We start from the raw sequence: 20,882 nt of genomic DNA, 5'->3' as shown, positions 1-20,882 counted from the left end.
TTATTGACATCTAAGACTCACAGGTAACCAGCACTTCATTAACTCATAAATCTTTTTTTAACTTGTGAAAGTCACTTCTTCCCTGACTCAGTCAAGGTTTTACTTTCTTCCCTTACTGGGTAATTTACTCAATTTATTTCCAGTAAAGAAAGGGTTGCCGGGAAAAGGTCAGTGAAGAAAGCCAGAGGAAGAAGCCACACACAGTATTCTGGATCCCAGCATACCCTGAAAAGGATTTCATTGTTTCACTGACAAGAATTCCAAAACACTGAAAATAGTCACATTCAAATAGAAAAAAAATTAATTCTGAAGCCAAACGGATTCAAAGGATTTTTGTCATTATTTTTCATTTGCTTTTCCCCACTGAGGGGGTGGAGAGAGAGAGAGAGAGAGAGAGAGACAGACAGGCACTGAACTGAGATAGATTACAATGAAACACACAGGTAAATAATTTGAATGCCTTTTAAAAATACATAAATGCTTAATTTCTGTACCTTTCATCAAAGAGCTTTTCTGGGGAAAGGATAGATTTTTAGCACTAGAAATCAAGTAGCACTTACACAGGATCCACACAGTTGGTCAATCCATAACCCTTCAAAGAGAACTGTGCAATTCTAATTGATAGAGTAATTTTAAAGTAAATAACTTGGTGAATATAAACCCAACATATTTTTCCTGGTTTGGGGAAGAAAAAAGCTGTACAATGTATATAAATATGATAAGATTTAAAATAAAATAAAATAAAACCTCTTATCATTCTTGTCCAAGAATGTCAAGTCAGCCATTAAGGTTGTGACAATGGCAAGTGTTGAACACACATGAGCACACATAATCACACTGAGAATCTGCTGACTGATTATTGCTGACATTGCCTAGTTCAGTCTGATTCATCATTTGCACAGGAACCAAGAGACATTAAAAGGGCAGGAGGTTACACCAGGAGGAGAGAAACAAAGCCTTAAACTAAGTTGGGATAAGGATCCTTTTCTAACAATTGCCCAATTCTTGGGATCCACTCTGTCCCGAGGCAGGCAGCAGAGACTTAGTTACTCGTATCCTACATCTGGAGATCTGAAGGCTTCTCCCAAGATGGAAGAGATGAGTGGTGAGAGAATATAGAGATTATTAGAGATCAGAAGCTTGGCTGGGCACAGAAGCCAGCCAAGTGGAGTCACTGGAGTGGAAGGGTCTATTTAACACATACACACCCCCTCTCCCTCCCACCCCGCCCCGCACAAACACACTCTTTGCTACCTCACATTTATCACCTTAAGAAATTTTTGAACACCTGGTCCATATACAAATACATAACAAGAAAGGAAAAAATATAGATGATCTCTTATCAAAAGTACATATTATTTTGCTAATGAGAAGCTACACCTTAATCCCGATATTCAGGAAATTATGTTGCCACATTAAATAAATGGTGAGGGGTAAACCATTTGTAAAAAAATCAAAGCACACACACAAATCATTCCAGACACCATTTCCCATTTTCTGACTCATTACTATACACAATGCAGCTTTTAGCTCCTGCATTCTTATATCCTTTTGAATGTTCACCAGACTATTAATTTAAAAAGCCAGGTGCTTCGTCTGCTCCTCTAATCACTGTGACCTGTTTTTGTGATTCGAAAAAGGCAAAAAGACTAACTCTGGCTTGGGTGGGAATCATTTTTGGAATAGTGGTTGGTGGTTGTTCACATCTGGATTAGGTATAAAATGATAACATTATGATGATGAACACCAGAGAGCCTCATCTGCATATAAATAGACCTAATCAGAAATGCAAATTGCAATCAGGAGAAATTTTTAAAGGCTGTGATAGCTGTGTGATTGTGCAGATAAGGAAAGGTCAACACTTGTATTGTTAAGGCAGTTAAATGGCTCCCAGCCTGCCCAGAGCCTTCCTTTGAAAGAGACATTTGGAAGGTACAAATTATCTCTCAATCTGCACCCTGGTTGGGAAGGAGTCCCTGGATAGCTTCATTTTCCGTAACTAGAGCCGTGAGCTGGCCATACATCAGCCCAATTCCAATGAAAGGCAACCCAACCTCTTGTACAAACCCCTAATGAATACACAGAATAGAAAGTATACTTGCATTTAAATGCTCTCCAAACAGACCTCTTTCCGCATAATTTTCCATTGAGATGGAAATTAAGGGATGGAGAGTAAGATATAGCGCTGATGTAACATTTTCTGATACATTTCAGTGCTAGTCTGAGTGAATACAGCAATATGATATACATATGTTTTCACTGAATACTAGAGAAAGTATGTAATTAAAAAGAAAACACTAGCATTTAGACAGATTACTTAATCCACAATTCCATTCGTAGTCTTATCGTGCAAAGTACAAAAAATGAGTATCTCAGAAAAAGCTGAGTGCTAAAAATATGCAATTGTTCCAACATGGTCTTATTATTCCTTGGGGTATGTTATCTTTCAGGAACATCCTCTTCTCTATCCCCCCCAACCCCCCTTGCTTTTTCAAAGAAAATATATTTCACAATCAGGCTTTGTCAGGTTTGGAGAGAAATTGCTTACAAACTATTATCCCTCTAACTAGACGCTTTCACAAAGAACTAATGAGTCAAGAGCGCCATCTTGTGTCTTACCTTGGAATCTTAAAGAGTGTTTTCACAGGATGCATGTCAAAGAGGGGAGGGTCTCCATCCCCCAGTTCAATAGCTGTGATCCCCAAGGACCAGACGTCACAGCGAGCGTCATAGGAAGAGTCATACTGCTGCTCACAGGCAATGACCTATTAGACAAAAGCAGGACACGACACATCAACCCTACTGCCACATCAGATGGCCTAAAAAGGCCCTGGGCTGATCTTAGCCCCCTTCTCAGTTTTCTTGGCCACGATGATATTGAATTCCAGTAATAAGATGTGTGTATTCTAGGCCTTAGTTGTATGTAACCAATTTATTATCTTATACGTTCATTAGCTTTTAAAAATGTGTCAGTTTTGTTTTTAAAAAGCATGCATCGAACTGTCTAAGTAACAAGAACAGTTCAAGGGGAGGAAGCGGGTGTATGCCACACCATCCCAACCCTGCTATTCTTTAAGGAAAGGCTTTGTCTACATCCTTCACCTCATTACCAGCTACTGAATTCAATAATAAGCAACAATCGTTCTCAAAGATGCTTGTGTACTTTGAGATGCATGAAATCCCCAAGGGTATAACCAACTAAGCAGAGAGATGTTGGAAGACTCACATGGTGAACATAAAGTAGAAATGACCCCACTCCACCTTTCCCTTTTTCTAAGAGCATCTTTCCCTTCCTCAAACTCCAACAATGGTGTGCATCACAGAAACAACTGCCATTCCAGTTACTTGGTCTGACTAGGTACAAGAGCAGCAGAACCAGAAAATGACCCTGGGCTTGCCATTGGGTTGAGTAGTCTGTAACCCTGTGGAGGAATGTTTTTATCAACTTTTTGAGTCAGGCAAGAACATCTACCCTCAGACTCTGATGACTATCACAACGGCGATAGGAGAAAGTCAGGAGTGAGCCAGAGGACGTGGAGGACCAGAAACTCCTATTTGACCTAAAATCTGCCATCGGGATGACCCATGGCCATGGCCAGGTGGGAAACTTCGATGTCTGATGATCCAAAACATCAGGGAGGGGGCAAAACCTCTAATGGTGAGCACAGGAAGACCAGAGTAATAGAGCCATCCTCTTAGGCCATCATAACGTCTTTAGCTTTTTTTATTCCAAATGAGATGGGACAACTGACTGTGGTGAGCAGAGGAGTGACAGATCCAGCTTATGTTTTAGCAGGATCACTCTGGCTACTGTGCAGAGGATAGATTATGAGGAGAAGAAACAAAACCGGTTAAATATGTTACTGCAGGGATCCAGATGAGAGATTGTGAGATGGTGAGAAATAATCAGATTCTAGATATAATTTTGAATGTAGAGCCAGCTGGATTTGTTGAACAGGGCTCAGAAGAAAGGAGAGCTGGCCGGGCGCGGCGGCTCACGCTTGTAATCCCAGCACTTTGGGAGGCCGAGGCGGGCGGATCACGAGGTCAGGAGATCGAGACCACGGTGAAACCCCGTCTCTACTAAAAATACAAAAAAAAAAAAAAAAATTAGCCGGGCGTGGTGGTGGGCGCCTGTAGTCCCAGCTACTCGGAGAGGCTGAGGCAGGAGAATGGCGTGAACCCGGGAGGCGGAGCTTGCAGTGAGCGGAGATTGCACCACTGCACTCCAGCCTGGGTGACAGAGCGAGACTCCGTCTCAAAAAAAAAAAAAAAAAAAAAAGGAGAGCTAAGGAAAACTCCAAAGTTTTTGACGTGAGCAACCACAAGAATAGAATTGGTATTTACTAAGATGAGGAAGACAGCAGGAGGGGCAGGTTTGGGGTGAAGAGTGGAGCTCCATTTAGGATATATTAAGCCTCAGATGCCTGGGACACTTCTAAACGGAGAAGAGTATTTTAACCTGGTGAGACTCATACTGGACTTCTGATCTAGAGAATCGTAAGATAACTGCTATGGTCTGAACATGTCTCCCAAAATTCATGTGTTAGAAATTTAATCCCCAATGCAACCAAGGGAAGGTGGATCCTTTTGGGAGGTGGTTAGGTCATGAGAATTCTGTCCTTGTGAATGGATTAATGCTACCAAGAAAAGGGCTTGCAGGACTGGGTTTGCTCCCTTCTGCCTTCTGCCATGTGAGGACGCAGTATGAAGGCCCACACAAGATGCCAGCACTTTGACCTTAGGCTTCCCAGCCTCTAGAACTGTGAGAAAATAAATTTCTGTTCTTTATACATTACCCAGTCTCAGATAATCTGTTATAGCAGCATGAAACAGATTAAGACTAAGAAACGGGTGTTTTAAGCCACTAAATTTGTGGTATTGTTATGGCAGTGATAGAAAACTAGTATTCCTGCTCTCTTCCAGACACAGTGCATTGGACTTGTAAGGCCTGGCAAAATGTGCCAACTGTGCAAAATGTGCTCTAAACTCTGTGCTCTTGTACTCATAATTGCCCTGTACTCTTCTCTTCTGAGCTGGAGAACATTTTCTATATATCCACATCCTTGGCCTGGCCCCAGCCCCATCTTCTGAACAGAATATCCTGTCATATTTTTAACACGTTATTTTCAAATGTACATTCAAACTGAAGTTCAAACAATTCCAATTTCAGAACCAAAGGCCATTTCATTGCCCCCAAAGACCTCCCTTTCCTCACCCCAATCAGGTGAGAACCTACATTATTTTTAAAGATCTCTAGAGAAGGCTGTTCAACACCTTTCCTTTCAGAAATGACACTTTCGAAAGTGTAAGACAAACATAATTTTAGACCTATCAATCAACAAATAGTTCACTGTTATTCATGACACTGTGATAGGGCCTGTGAGGGAGGGAAATAAGATTCTGTCCTTCCCCAGTAGGAGCTATGGCCAATCAAAATATAAGGTGAACCTATCATAATTAAATGACAAACCATGACAACTATAAATGCCCTAAGACAATGCATACTAACATGTCCAATAAAGGATATGGGCTCTAAATGCTGAAGATTTTAGAAGGAGACCACTGCTGGCTAAGCAAGACAATAAAAAGTATCTAGTACCCATAGTCTACAACTTTTGCGGAGAAATTGAAATCAGCTTCTAGCCAACTTGGATGGGACACAAAAGGCAATTCTAAGAACATATATAAATGTGAAAATGGAGATATTCTAACATTTCTCAAGTGTTGTCCTAAAATATTCAAAACTTGTATCTGGTTTCAACTTCTCTTTACAGACAAACATTATCTTCAGCTCATTCTGTTAATAGAAAAGCATATCTTGGCCTAATTCTTCTCTCCAGTGCATCGTGTAACAAAGAAATTATTTAAGTTCAGCCTTCCAAGGAAGTTTATTGAAAATTATGCTAATAAAATAATTCACAAATAATTATTGAGTATTCATTAGTCTGGCATGATAGTAGGCCCTGGGAAGAGAAAGTCAAATACACACTGAACTTAATCTTCATGATAATTTGGCAAAGTAGGTGCTATTATCACTTATGCAGGTGTGGAAACTGAGGATAGCATGGTTAAACAGCTTACCTGGCATCACATAGCTAGTAATTGTCAGGGCCAGAATTTGAACCCTGGCAGGGAGGATAACTAAACAAATCATTGCCATATAAGTGCTATCTATAATAAAAGTTATAGTTGGTTAAAATTGTTAAAATTATCAGCTTCTGCACTCATATTTTGACTACACTCAGGTGTTCTGAGGTTTTGTCATTTCAGCTCCATCTTCTTTGGGGGTCTTTGTTTCAGGATTGCTCCTTACCAGGAGGAAACAGCCCTTTCTGCAGGTTACACATACGATGAGAGTTAAAGAAGCACTCTTAAGAGGATGCAGGGCAACTGAAGGTCAACATCCTGGAATGGGATTCCCTATCAATCCAATACCAAAGTCTGAAGCTATTTCTTTAAGAGAAAACACCACTACCATTCTCTTTAGCTCAACATTCTCCTTGTCTCTCGGTTAAATAGAGCTGAGTTAAGGGTGCTTGGATGGTCGAATGGTCTTTCTTCCCTTGCCCCCAGGAGAAGCTGACCTCAAAAAGAACTCTCTGAATCAGTTGTTAGGATGCTCCATTAAGAAAGGAGAGTGGTGATGGCAAGTAAGTGCACTGCTTTGGGACCAGGTTTTCCAGGTTCCGTATGTCACATTAAAGGAGTGGAGAGAAATGAGATGGTGTTGACAAAGGCCTAGGACCCCAAATGCACACGCTTTCACATCTGAAAACAAATCACTTATATTCTCAGGACCTCTCTCAATCTATAAAGTGGTAAGGTGGAAATAAATAACCTATACCATCCCTTCTAGCTCTAATATTCTACAACTTTGCGACTTCCAAGTAAGTGATCTTTCGGTAGTATCTCAAACTGAGAGGCTAACACTGCCATACAAATTAGCTAGAGTGAACAGTACATTATTCTGAGGTGTGAAAAGGATGGCTGGAACTTTGAGGGGATTTTGTTGCCAATGTTTTGTAGACGGTCTTAAGGTCTGAAAATATGCTGGTTGCTGTAATAATGCCTCTGTTAAGGAAGATGAGCTTTAGCGACAGAGCAATTGTTTGGAAGCCGGTTAATGGAGCATGTCCAGGTTCCTACCTTGAAACGCAAACTTACAGTTTTTCTGATACAGTTAGACTACATTGCTGCTTATTTTAGGAAGAAGAAAAACACTAATGCTGGATTACTAGCAATATCTGTGCACTGGCAGCTTTAGTGCCCAAGGCCAATAGCTATTTCACCTAGCAGTGGGCTTGAGACTCCCAAATGTTGGTCATTACCACCTTAGCTGCCAAAAACTTTTCTTCCTGGAGAAGATTGAGAACAAGAAACAAGTTTTCACTAATGGCTTAGCTTGACAGGTCTTTGGAGCAAAGGCTAGTCATTATCTGTCTTCAATTGTTGAGGCAATTCTCTTTAGCCTTCTTCAGGCTAAGGAGTTCACAGATCCAGACTCCTTAAATCACTCCGGTCACTCCCTCCTACTCCACAGAGGGAACACCCTCCCTCTCCTGCGGGAATCTATGGGATGAAACCACATCCACAACTGCTTTGACACATATCATCCCCTTGTCTGTCCTTGAGCAGGGTCAGCTGGGTTCTGTTGAAGATGGCTGTTCCTTTCCTTAGCCACCAGCCAGAGAATAGCAGAGAAAAGCAACTGTCAGCAGCTCTTGGGTCACGAAGAGACTTTCACCTGTGACTAATGCTAGAAAATCCCAGAGCCTGGCATCTTTGTTTTGGTTTTGCCACCCTCTCACTGGGTGACTTTGACAAAATATTTTATCTCCCTGTACCTCTTCTTTGCAAGCAAACCAAGCAACCCCTTTTTCATGGGCCTCATCCGAAGCACTGCTTAAGAAAATGCTGGTTGTTCAGCTTTTACTATGGCACTAAAATGTTAATAGTAGATATCACTGGATCACTGACATATGGGTAATAATTATTTTATTTACTTACTTCTTTAAGATCTTTTGTGTTTTCTAAAATGCCTATAGAGAGCATGGATTATTTCTATAATAAAAAGAAGCAAATGTTATGTTTTTTTGTCTTGAAAATATAAATAAATATTGAAAAGTTTGCCTTAATTTTCAAGGGCATGTTTCTTTTTTCTGGAGTATTTGTTGACTGCTGGGATTCTTTATCAAGAAGTTGGCAGGTTAAAGGTGGTATCTTGATTATATAACTAGGTCCCTGGCTGGATGTGGTGGCTCACACCTGTAATCCCAGCACCAAGGTAGGCAGATCACGAGGTCAGGAGTTAGAAACCAGCCTGACCAACATGGTGAAACCCCGTCTCTACTAAAATTACAAAATAAAAATTAGCCAGGCGTGGTGGCGTATGCCTGTGATCCCAGCTACTCAGGAGGCTGAGGCAGGAGAATTGCTTGAACCTGGGAGGCGGAGGTTGCAGTAAGCCAAGATCACTCCGCTGCACTCCAGCCTGGGTAACAGAGCAAGACTCCATCTCAAAAAAAAAAAAAAAAAAAAACAACTAGGTCCCCATGAGATTAATACCAGAAGAATGAAGCATAATTATTCATGTAGTATAATTGATAAATGTTTTTGAACATAAGGCTTTCTAAAATAGAACGTCTCTGGAATCAGAAGTTGTAGTTACAGTATAACTATTCCAGTGGCAGATTTTTTTAATCAGTTTTACAAATGAAATTCCCTTCCCAACTATATCCCTTTCTGCTGTAAGCACAGGGCATGAGTAGAGTACTTTCACTTTCTCGGGCCATCATGATCCATGACTAGGACTTACTGATAAAGTTACCAAGATAGGGGTGAGTTCCACCCTCTCTTGCACAAAGACTCGGTGTATAAGAACCTGAGCTTACAGCTTCTCATCTCAAGATCTTCATTATCCAAAAAGATCATCTGTTTTATACTATATGTGAAAGGGATAAAAACAGTCAATATATGAGCTTCTAGATTCAGAAAACCTAGTTTCTCTAACAAGATAGTTAAACCATTTATCAAATTTTATATCAGAGAGCTGCTGGGCTGAAATTTCTTCCAATAATGTAATTTTAAGCAATGTTTTCAAGCAAATAGTATTATAGTATTTTTGCTGTCATAAGAAATGATTTATCAAACTTAACAGGTATTATTCAGACTACTTCATTTTTTCACTAATATTTTTTAATGTCATTAAAAATGTAATTAGGTTTTCCTTCTATGTTGTGATTTCTCACCTTACTAGAATCATTCGTGCAATCCAAAATTATAACCAAAGGTCAGGATTAAAATTTCACTCAAGTACACAGGCAAAATGCTGTTATCTCAAGAGCTAAATTCAGCTAAATAAGAGGCAAGGCAAACAGACCTAAAACTATTAATCCTTGGCTGACCTTGAGCCCAAAAATGCAGGCAATAGACTGGCAAATAAGATGGGCTGAGAGGTAGGGAGGCAAATAGGATTCTTAATTTTGCTTACCTAATTCATGCAGCATAATCGATAAATATTATTGATCATAAAGATTTCTAAGTCAGAACTTCTCTGGAATCAGAAGTTGTAGTTACAGTATAAATATTCCAGTAGCAAATATTTTTATCACTTTTACAAATGAACATCTTAAAGTGTTATAAACTGAGATACTGAATAAACAAATGAAGTTTCTTACCTAAGATGATACATAATTTCAAGGAAGGATATATTTGAGATTCGTTCTTGTTTTTTGTAAAGGGAATATGGACTAGATGAACTGAAATTGAAGTATTTGGCAGGGGGATGGTCTTTCAGAAAACTAAAACTAGGGCTAAGATTGAATCCACATTTTGTACCTATGAAATTGCCAGAAATAATTTAAATTAGACTGTTCTTATGAACTTCAGGAAGGTCTCTAATTATAATGTGATGTTCTATGGGTCTCTTTTTTCCCAGGATTGTAAGTTTCAGCTTAAGTCTACAGAGAAATAAAGCCAGGTTCAAATTAAAAACACACAAAGCACGCTTACACTACACCAGCTTCCCACCATAGCCAGTAGAGGGTAGAAGGGGAACTCACTCTGGGTTTGAGGTCAGCCCACACACTGATTTTTGCACCTAAATTCCCTGAAGCCCTGGGAACAGATCATTTATTCTTACTTGTGTGTTAAATCCCCTTCTCAGACTCAGGACCAATATCTACAGAGCTCCTAGCATGTCCAAATTTCGTATGTGTCCTTGGTACTCAAAAAGTGAAGGAGCACATTTGCTTGGAGACCCAGTGCAATCCCACTGTCCTTGTCTGTTCCAGAGCTTCCTCACACAGAGATGGACGATGAAAGGATCTTTAAGATTCACTCATTCAACCCCCTTCTTTTACAGAAGAGAAAACTGAGGGCCTGAGGGGAGAGTCAGTTGATTTGTCTGAAATCATACAGTCGGTTCATGACCAAAGCAGGAGCAAACTCCATGGTCACCTACCACCTTCCTGATTGAAGCATCTCTTGGGAATCCTTGTAATTATGGAGAATGCTGAGCCACTTCTAAATAGAGTCCATATTCACAGAGCCGCAGTCACAGTAACGTCTACGCTATGAACCCATAGGCACCGCATGCAAGCATTAAGCAGATGGATTTCCTGCCGCCTCTCACTTCCTTGTCCCTTCACTCTCCCTTGCTGCCCCTTTCCTTTGCCAGTTAGTGCTCCATTTCTACCAGAGTATGTTAAGGAAAAGGAGAACCTCTACAATTCAGTCCATTTTACAGCTTGTCAGGTCATGTATTATTACACCAAGTCAGGAAACAGATTCAGAAAGTTAAGAGATATATGCGCTCAAGGCCACAGCTAGTGGGGGATAGAACTGCAGGATGAGCACCCAATCAGAAACTATTGAGGAAAAAAATGTTTTTCTCCTTCATGACACATCTGAAAAACAGGAAGGGAAGCAAATCAATCAGAGTATCTGAAAGTCCCCACTTGGACATACCCCTTCATCAGCAAGTATCTGTGGTTTCTGTCCTCACCCAGGCTGACAGCACCATGTAAATAAGGATGTCCTTGAGAATGTCATATGTTCCTGTTAGAGAGTGATTCTGTTTAGCTCTCTAAAATTAAAAAAGGTATGAGAGGCCGGGCACTGTGGCTCATGCCTGTCATCTCAGCACTTTGAGAGGCCAAGACAGGTGGATCACTTGAGCCCAGTAGTTCAAGACCAGCCTGGGCAACATGATGAACCCTGTCTCTACTAAAAATACAAAAATTAGCTGGGCGTGGTGGCGCATGCCTATAATCCCAGCTACTAGAGAGGCTAAGGCACAAGAATCGCTTGAGCCCTGGAGGTGGAGGTCACAGTGAGCCGAGATCACACCACCGCACTCCAGCCTGGATGACAGAGCAAGACCCTGTACCCCCCACTTCCCCTTGCAAAAAAGTATGAGAAATACCTGGGACATATTAGAGCACAAGAAACATTGGTCCATCTGCCTCTACTTGTTCCTATTTCATCCTACTCAAGGCTCCTCTGAGGTCCCATCCCTCATGCTGACTGCTCTCCTCCATTTGCCCTCATGATAGCTCAGTGGCCATCAGGCCATCACGCAAGGAAGCAAATGTAGAGTTTGGCTTGGGAGGGAATTCTCTTTCATGGGCTGAGACTGTACCCAGAACAGGGCAGTGGAGGCAGTGACTGGAGATCAGTCATGGGTAATTTGGGACCCACAGCTCAGGAAGAGCTGAGGCCAACTCTGACATTCCTTCAGCAAACACTTCTGTTCCTGCAGTAACAGAATCAGTTTTCCTCTTTTCCTCTTTGGTGGATGAAGAGAAGGGGCAACAGCAGACGCTTTGACCCTTCTCACCTCCCCAGAGAGGAGTGAGGACAGGCTTAAAGATTCCAAATGCTCCTGGTAGTTGTTCCTTTGACATTTCTGGCTTAGCACTTCTCACTCAGCATTCAGAGGGGATGTGAGGCCTCCGCTCTGGGCCTCACATGCTTGTGCGCGTCTGGGATCTAAAGCCCTCAGATAGGGTCTTATATTTAGACCCACCAGGAAGAGGGTAATAACATATCACCACCTCCTCCAGAACCGGACCCCCGCCTCCACACTGACATATGACACACGACTCAACCTCCCCACAGAGCTCCAGCTGAGAGGGAAGTATCGCTGAAGCTGAGGTGAAAACCTGGGGTTGCATCCAGTCATTTCCACTCCCCGCACCTGGGCCCTTTGCCTGCTGGAACACTGAGCGTCTAGGTTGTGCCTCAGGGCCTTAGAAGACATAACCACTCTGCAAATGTAGGCAGGCCACGGCCAGCCTCAGAACCAGAGAAGGAATCTGTTTCTTGGAGCCTGACACACAATGCCTGGGGTGAACCAGGGGACAGGAAAAGGTTACGGAATCTCAGAGATGAATGTTTCTGGAGAAGGTAGGCAGGTCTTTCAGCCAATGATCTGAAGTTCTAAACCTCTCATTTAACTCTCCTGAGCTCCCGAAGCCTGCATTCCTCACAGTGATATGACTGGCAGACAGGGTCTCATGAATCTCCTGTCTTTTAACAGAGCCAGGTAAAATGGAATCTAGCAGCCATGGCATCATCATTAGTTCACTCTTACTGGGAACTTGGTGAGATCCCACCCTCATTGCTTGTGGAACATCAGAGCCATGGACTATGAGAACTGAAAGCAGGTCTTCCCTCTAAAAACAGTAAATGTTCCCTGTAAAATAGAAAGGACCTTAAAAGGCAAAGGCTACCTAAGCCAATTTCTTCTTTTTTACAGATGAGAACAGGCTAAGCAGAGGTAGGGGTAGGGGCAACATATGCCACCATTGTTAGAAGCCCCTATTGTGTCTGGCACTGCCCTGAACAGTTGCAGTACATTATTTCATTTTATCTTTTGAGGCAGGTTTTTTTCCTCCCCATTTTACCTCTTTTAACTTCTCCCCATTTTACTAGTCAGAAATATTAAGTAACTTGCCTGAGGTTACTGGTTATATGGGTAGCAGGTATCTATGATTTGCTCCCAGATCTATATGACTCTAAAATTTGTGCTTTTTTACTCAAACTGAAGCCATATTAAAATAACTGAACCACGATCATTTTTTAGAAGATGAGTGGCAGAGCTAAGACTAAAATGTAAATCTCCTAAATTCAATTCTAAAGAACTTTATTTTTTCCATAGCCTTCTCTTGGGCATTAATTACACTGGCTTTTAGCATCACATTGAAATATTACATTTTCCTTCATATATTAGGAAGGATAATTCTCATCTAAGTTAAGAATTGGGGGGAAAAACAATTCACGACTTATCTGGTACACTGGTTGTCACAATTAAATAATTTGCTGTGGTATAGTGGTTAAAAGTAAGGACTTTGGAGACAAACATCCGGGTTCAAATTCTGGTGGCATCACCTAATAACTTGTCCAAGGACAAGAATAGTTACTTTCTGTGACTCACCTACTTCATCTAAAACATTGGACTAGCAATAGCACCCCCTTTTTGGTAGTGTTGTAAGATTTATAAATGAGTTAATACACACAACTCACTTAGCACCTAACACATAGTAAGCACTCGCTAAACGCTAGCTCTTATTTGGGAACCAAACCCATTAGCTAGAGCTTAGGAAACAAAATGGTAATAATGACAATAATAATAATTCAACTCTATAGCGTTGTATGTCTTTCTCAGCCCTTTGATGCAAAATATCTCATTTGTCATCTCTAGCCCTGGCAATGCCAAAGGAAATAGCATTATGGTAGCATTTACTAGGACTGGCATAATTAACAAAGGCAAGAGTGGCTGCAAAAAGCTTGCGATATTTCTGCATTGGTGTAAGCTAGTTGTTATGGCAACCGTCCCTTGTCAACGACCCTTTGCCAGGCAGAGAGAGACCCATTTTTGGAGCCGTCACAGCACATCTGTTTCTCTGCTCAGCTGATTAGCTCTTGTTTGCAACAATGAGCAGATGGAAGTAAAGAGGGGGAAAATTTTCTAAAAAGAAGCAAATGTTTATTTTATCCAGAAGTCTGTTTTCCAGTACAGAAACAGACCGTTAGCTTTTTTAGGAAGATGCTGCATATAGTAGATCCTTAATGCATGGCAGAATTGCAAAGTGTAGTCAACCTATAAATTATAGGTGATAGGTCCTTCATGTGCATCTTTTAAAATGATGGGTCTCACACTCCAATTTCAGAGTATACTTCCACTATATCTCTGCATGTCTTTGTTATATGAGCTGTTGTCTCAGTTAGCTGGTACACATTTTCCACACTGAATATCCCATATGAACACACTGTAAAGTGAGAGTACAAGTATCCTTTCCCTGCCTTGGTTTCTTCATCTGCAAAATGGGACTTGCATTCCCATGCTCTCTGAAAAGCCAAACAGCTTCAATATTTACTAGGTATGTGAATTTGGGCCCAATTTCTCCTATAGCTCTTTAAGCCTCACTTTCCTCAGTGACAAAATGGAGAAAATAATATCCACTATTGAGAGCTGTTGTGAAAATGAAATAAAATACTTTAAAAGCCCCTATCATAGTACCTGGTATAAAGTCAGTCCTCAGTAAGTGAAAGTTTCCTTCCCACTATGCCTCCCTCTGCTTAGCAAGTGCAGTGTTCATCTGACAATCAGGTGGCATGTGGCACTGGCCATCCCTGCTTGTCAAACAGATCTTTCCCCCCATAGTTACTGGATCATTAGGTCAGAAGTGTCCCAGGGTAAAAGACAGGGCACCTCTGGTGGCTGAGGAGCACTCGAGGGGCTCTGGATGGTGTCCATTTACCATCCAGAATGAGTACAGTTTAGTATCTTAACAACCAGCCTGGTCACACAGTGTACATCAGCTAAATATAAGCCATTATTTTAAAAGTCTATTGGTGTTCTCAATAAAAACAATAATGACCACATTGGTTCTTTCTCTTGGGTTTCAGTCATTTACAAACATTGAGTTTAATTCTTTGCCATATGTGATGGCGGAAAAAGTATTTTAGGTATCAACTACCCCTAACCCCCTGCCATTACCATTAATCAACATAAACTAGGCTTGTATCCCTTTTGCTATAGGCCAGGATATTACCTGGCCTGTGTTTGATATAAAAATTGGTTGAGCAATATTGACAGTGGACACGGGGTTATATTGGAAATCCCTTAGTTGAGTGAGTCACAAAATATGGATTCCGGTCACCATTGCCCACCTACCCACTCTGTGTCTACGGATACTTGGCCTGACAGAGCCTGAGATTCTTTATCTACAACATCAGTGTAGTCATGCCCGAGTGGCACTCTCACAGGTAGACGATAGTGTTTTTAAAATACGATTTGTACAAATTCTATGCAAATGTGGGATACTATTACTCATATTACTTACTATAAGAAATTGGCTGTCAGGAGACAGTGGAGGAGAAAAGATATCATAAACATGGCTAATAGGAAGACTGTGTTGTTTTTGTGGGTTTTTTTAAGTGTGTAAAATGCAGGCTAAAGTTATAGGCCAGGAGACCAGAGAGGCTTAATCAGGTAAAGAGAAGGTTCAAGGAAGTGACTATGAGCTGGCCAAACATCTCAGGAGATAATAATAATTTTAAAAATGCTTTGCCTGAGAGTAGGTAGGAGAGAACAAAAGTCTGGGGGTGTTGGGAGCCCACACAGGAAGGCAATTTGGTATGCTTTGTACATTCAGAAAGAACCATGTTTGCCTCAAACACCAAAGGCTGAGACAGTGCAGACAGTCTATGTGTGTGGCGGGTGTGGAGTAGGGGAGGTGATTGTGTGTGTGCGTGTGTAAATGGGCAAAGCTGAGCCCTCTAACTATGCTAGCATCTATAACCTGCAGCCCTGCACGTTCTAAATAGTTGACTAATTACCTTGGAAACTTGAATGATTTCATACAAAGGAAGGGTGCTAAATATTAATATTTGGGAACTTGTTATTGGTTGAACTGTGTCCTCCAAAAAAAAGATACATTGATGTCCTAGCCCCCAGAATCTCAGAACATGAACTTATTTGGAAATACGGTCACTGCATATACAATTAGTTGAATTCAGATGAGGTCATACTGGAGTAGGGTGGGCCTCTAATCTGACGGGACTGGTGTTCTTATAAGAAGACGTGGACATGTGAAGACACACAGAGAAAATACCATGGCACTACAAAAGCAGAGACTGGAGTTACGCAGCTGCAAGCCAGGGAACACCAAAGATCGCCAGCAAACCTCCAGTAGCTGGGAAGAGACAAAGCAAGATCCCTCCCCTAGAGGCTTCAGAGGAAGCCTGACCCTGCTGGCATCTTGGTTTCAGATTTCTAGCCTCCAGAAGTGTGAGATAATATATTTCTGTTGTTTAAAGCTACCCAGTTTGTACTACTTGATTACAGCAGACCGGGGAAATAAATATAGGGTGGACAAGCCTTCAACCCCAAGAGTGGAGGAAAACCCACTTTAACTTCTTACTGTTTGGTTGTACCATGAGTGCCTTCACCTGTGGCTATTGGCATGTTGGAGCCACTACTGCCCCTCAGATATTCACAGGCACTGTTGTCATAACTGCCCTAAAGTCAGTCCCTGAACAATGAAGCCATGCATCTTGCAGCAGACATAGTCAGGGAGATTTAAAAATCTGAAGATTTCATGACTTTATTATTATGAGCTGCTAAATCAACAAACTCTGGAACAACCTACCTCTGATCTTATTACACAAGAAACTTAATTATTGTTCAAGTTATTTTGCTCATGATAATCTGCTAAATAGTCTCCATGCGAAATATTTCTTTCTCTCTTACGATAATCTTTCTTGTAGTCACAGTATGCTACTCACACACAGTGTGTTCAGTTTATAAAAAATTGTTCTGATCTTAAGCCAGGCTTGTTGGTGCATACCTGTAGTCCTAGCTACTTGGGAGGCTGAGGCAGAGGGAATGCTTGAGCTTAGGAGTTGGAGAGCAGCCTGGGCAACATGGTAAGACCCCATCTTAAAAAAAAAAAATTCTACTGATCTTGACTTTTAGATTAACCCTTTTACTATGCCAAGCAATTTATTTCCCCAGTAGTATTGTTTCAAAGTACTAATACACTAAGGGCATCCCACAGAACTCTTCTCCTACACTGCTGAGTTGATACTAATCTGCCAGTATCTTTCAACTTTAGTAGTGTCTAAATGAGGTAGTAAGAGAAAATGAGTAGAGAGTGTTGACAATATGAGTCATTTCATGCTGCAGCTTTGAGGTGCCCCAGTGAACTGTGTGTCTTGACTGCTCATCAACATTTTATTGTACTGTGGTCACATTCCATTAGCTATCTTGTTTGTAGAATAGCTATCTGAATTAAATATTATACTTACTCAAGCTTGTGGAATAAAAATGGAAATAAAAAAGGGAAAAAACAATTTAGTTCAATTCCTCAAAAATAAAATAGGATCAAGGATCTCTCAGCTGCATTTTAAAAATAAAGCACAAGTCATCTGCAATGCTCTTATTCCACTGGCATTGGTATTGCATGCATTGCTGTATTTAATCTAAAGACCACTTATTCATACAAGCAGAAGTGAAAGCATATCAGGATCAATATACTACACAGGCCATCATATGAAGACAGTGTTAATTTGAACAATTACTGATTATACTTTCAAGGACTGTTCTTGACCCAAAGCATTGCTCAGATGGACTTGTGGACATTCCTATGGAGGATTATGGCGCAAAAAGAGACTTTGTTGGAAAAAATCCTTCTCCATTTAGAAAATAAAAATGTGAGAATGGTGCAGGCCTGATTCCCAAGAGCTACAGCCTAGGTCGCAGAGCATACTGGACACAATCACACATCCTGAGAGAATCCTGCACTTGAACAGTCAGACATTCACTCTTGCAACGTGCTGCCAAGGTGTCTATACCTTAAACTGCTTACTCTTCAATTGATCCACTGCCAACAGGCAGGATGCAGTGCTGGCTTTTCCCAGCTAACAGGGGAACCACTTCAGGGAATCTGAGCAAAAAGCTCACCATAAACTGTCCCCTACAGAAACACTCCACATTTTTTTTTTTTTTTTTTTTTTTTTTTTTTGAGACGGAGTCTGGCTCTGTCTCCCAGGCTGGAGTGCAGTGGCCCAATCTCTGCTCACTGCAAGCTTTGCCTTCTGGGTTCACACCATTCTCCTGGCTCAGCCTCCCGAGTAGCTGGGACTACAGGCGCCTGCCACCATGCCCAGCTAATTTTTTGTATTTTTAGTAGAGACGGGGTTTCACTGTGTTAGCCAGGATGGTCTCGATCTCCTGACCTCGTGATCCGCCTACCTTGGCCTCTCAAAGTGCTGGGATTACAGGTGTGAGCCACCACACCCGGCCACAAACACCTCTTAATAAGTGTACAAAGCCATTTATACATAAATATACAAAGCCAAGAAAATGCTTCTCTTAATTATATTTTGTGATTTTGAAAATACCAATTTGCTATAGATTAGAACAGGAATACCATCTTCCATGTTATGCCACCCCAAATATTAGTTGAGTGACCTTAGTTATGCTTTCCTTTCAGAACAGATCTAAATCTACAGAGAAATTTGCTAATATCAATAGTTGTGAAGCCATCCTCAAACTGTCCTCCAAGTGCATCTTATCCCTTTGGCTTTCTTACCGATGCATTCATTCATTCAACAGATTTTTATTTTTATTTTTTTTGAGAGACAGAGTCTAACTCTGTCACCCAGGCTGAAGTGCAGTGGTGGCATCTCTGCTCACTGCAACCTCTGCCTCCCGGGTTCAAACAATTCTCCTGCCTCAGCCTCCAGAGTAGCTGGAATTACAGGTGTGTACCACCACACCCAGCTAATTTTTGTATTTTTAGTAGAGACAGGGTTTTGCCATGTTGGCCAGGCTGGTCTCAAACTCCTGATCTCAAATGATCTGCCTGCCTCGGCCTCCCAAAGTGCTGGGATTACAGGCATGAGCCACTGCTCCTGACCCAACAGATATTTTTTGTGAGCATGGACTCTGCATCAAGCACTATATTACGAGCTTAGGCATCCCAAGTCCCTGCCAGAGCTGAGTCCAGTGGGAGACCTGCCTGCCAACAACTACAATGCAGTGGTGATACTGTATTAATGGAGGGTGTGAGGACGTGGTGGAAACTTAGGGAAAGGAGCGTCAATGTGGGCAAGCGATTAGGGAATATTTCCCAGCAGAGCTAGCATTTGAGACTTGCCAATTAAGAAGGAATTTTCCAGAGGCCCGGGGGCCATTCCAGATGATATAATAGTACACCAAGGGTTTAAAGGAAAGACACATCAGTAGGGATTTGGAGAGTCACCTGTTGTTCACTACTGTTGGGGCATTAAGAACAAGTAAATTGGGGGAAGTAATCTGAAATAATGCTGGATACATAGGGCTGGAATATTAAGAGCTTTATTCAAAATTCAAAGAAGTTTTGACTTTATCCTGCAGTGTTTCTCAAAGTGGGATTCACAAAGTCCCTAGACAACTTTTCACGTTTTTGGTTTTGTTTCAATGATAATTGTATTAATAATAATAATGGGAGAAGGAGGAGTAAAAATAGTCTAGATAATCTGGATGACCATTTGTCACACAGTGTTCATATTATGTTTACTATTAAGTTGGCACTAAGCCAACACAGATGTAACAGTTGGAGATCAAAGGAGGTACTGTTTGAACAAACAGATTATGCTAGCTGAAATGGGATAAAGTAGTAGGAGAACTGAGTAGCCACATGGTACGTGGTGGTAGGTGTGCCAGACTCAAAATAACCCATACTATTGTGTCCTGAAACATAAGCACACTGCAAAGGACAATGGAGATTCACAAAACAGTATCACTTGTCCCATAAAATTAAAGCTGCTTAGTTGAATGTTACTGGCATTGTATAATAGTTTTTTCATAATACATTTTTTTCCTTTTGGTTTTATACTTCTACAAATAAAAATGACAAAGAGTTTATATCTAGTTTTACGTTTTGTAAAACATATTTAAGAAATATTTAAGATTTAGGTAAACACTGGAAATTGCAGCATTTTTCTTTTTCTTTAAAATGGGCCTATCCATTACCCAAGTATGAAAGAAAGAGCCATAGATGATGGGAGGCGGGGGGGTCATTGAAGAAATTTAAGCAGAGATTACTGTGAACCACTTACTTTGTTAGGAGACCACTTTGGCAGTCACACAGAGAGGAAATACGATCATGCAGAGATGGAAAGACATCTAAGGAGGTGACCATCTGAGTCCTTTTATTAAAAGAACCCATTTGTTTAATCCAGAAAGCTGCTCTCAGGCAAAGGTCAGCACACTGTGGAATTAAATGACCTGAAAAACTAAACTGCACTGGTGTTTCAGAGCATGCCTCATCTAGCTGGAAGGTTCCCCAAACTTCTACATGCGTCATTTTCCAGAGAGTTCTGTGATGATGCCAAACCTAAATTAGGAATAAATCCCATGTTTCACTACAAAGAGCGGACAAAGTACACAAGATAAGTTGCTATGTATCTGGTAACAAAAAAAACAACCAGGGCCACCGCATATAGTTCTGTAGGCCAGTTGGTGCTGAAATCTGGCTCTTCACAAAGCCATATACCTCTGGGGCTGCATCTATCCAGGGAAGTTGACTTTTTCTAATTTATGCAAGGGCTGGATGAATTTGCCAAGCCATGGCCCTTGGAGGGGGCTGCATCTTCTGGAGGGACAATTTCTTCTAATTGCATGAAGGTATCCTATGGGATAGCTATAACTTAATCTTGCTTTTCTGAGATTACATGTCACCAGCATTGCTGACCAAACTAGTACTCTTACGGTTCAATGAGGATAATGGACTTTCTTCTCCCTAAAAATTCTGGAGAGCATATGACTTACCCATAAAAAGGCATAGTACCAAGGCCTTCAACAAGTGTAAAGAAAGAGCTAGATA

At 41.2% G+C, this 20,882-nt stretch overlaps 1 protein-coding gene across 1 annotated transcript in view; it reads right to left on the bottom strand.

Annotated features, from left to right (window-relative positions):
- Nucleotides 1-2,615: 2,615 nt before the first annotated feature.
- Nucleotides 2,616-20,882, bottom strand: part of LOC129488026 (myosin-IIIb-like) — a 38,293-nt gene continuing 20,026 nt past the window's right edge. The window contains exon 6 of the mRNA XM_055289673.2: nt 2,616-2,765. Within this exon, the coding sequence (XP_055145648.1) occupies nt 2,616-2,765 (150 nt within the window). The remainder of the gene's footprint in view (nt 2,766-20,882) is intronic.

This window comes from Symphalangus syndactylus, chromosome 8 (assembly GCF_028878055.3).
Source record: "Symphalangus syndactylus isolate Jambi chromosome 8, NHGRI_mSymSyn1-v2.1_pri, whole genome shotgun sequence".
In the NCBI taxonomy this organism is placed as follows: Eukaryota; Metazoa; Chordata; class Mammalia; order Primates; family Hylobatidae; genus Symphalangus; species Symphalangus syndactylus.
The sequence above is the reverse complement of the archived record's forward strand: the minus strand, read 5'-3'. Positions and strand labels throughout refer to the sequence as shown.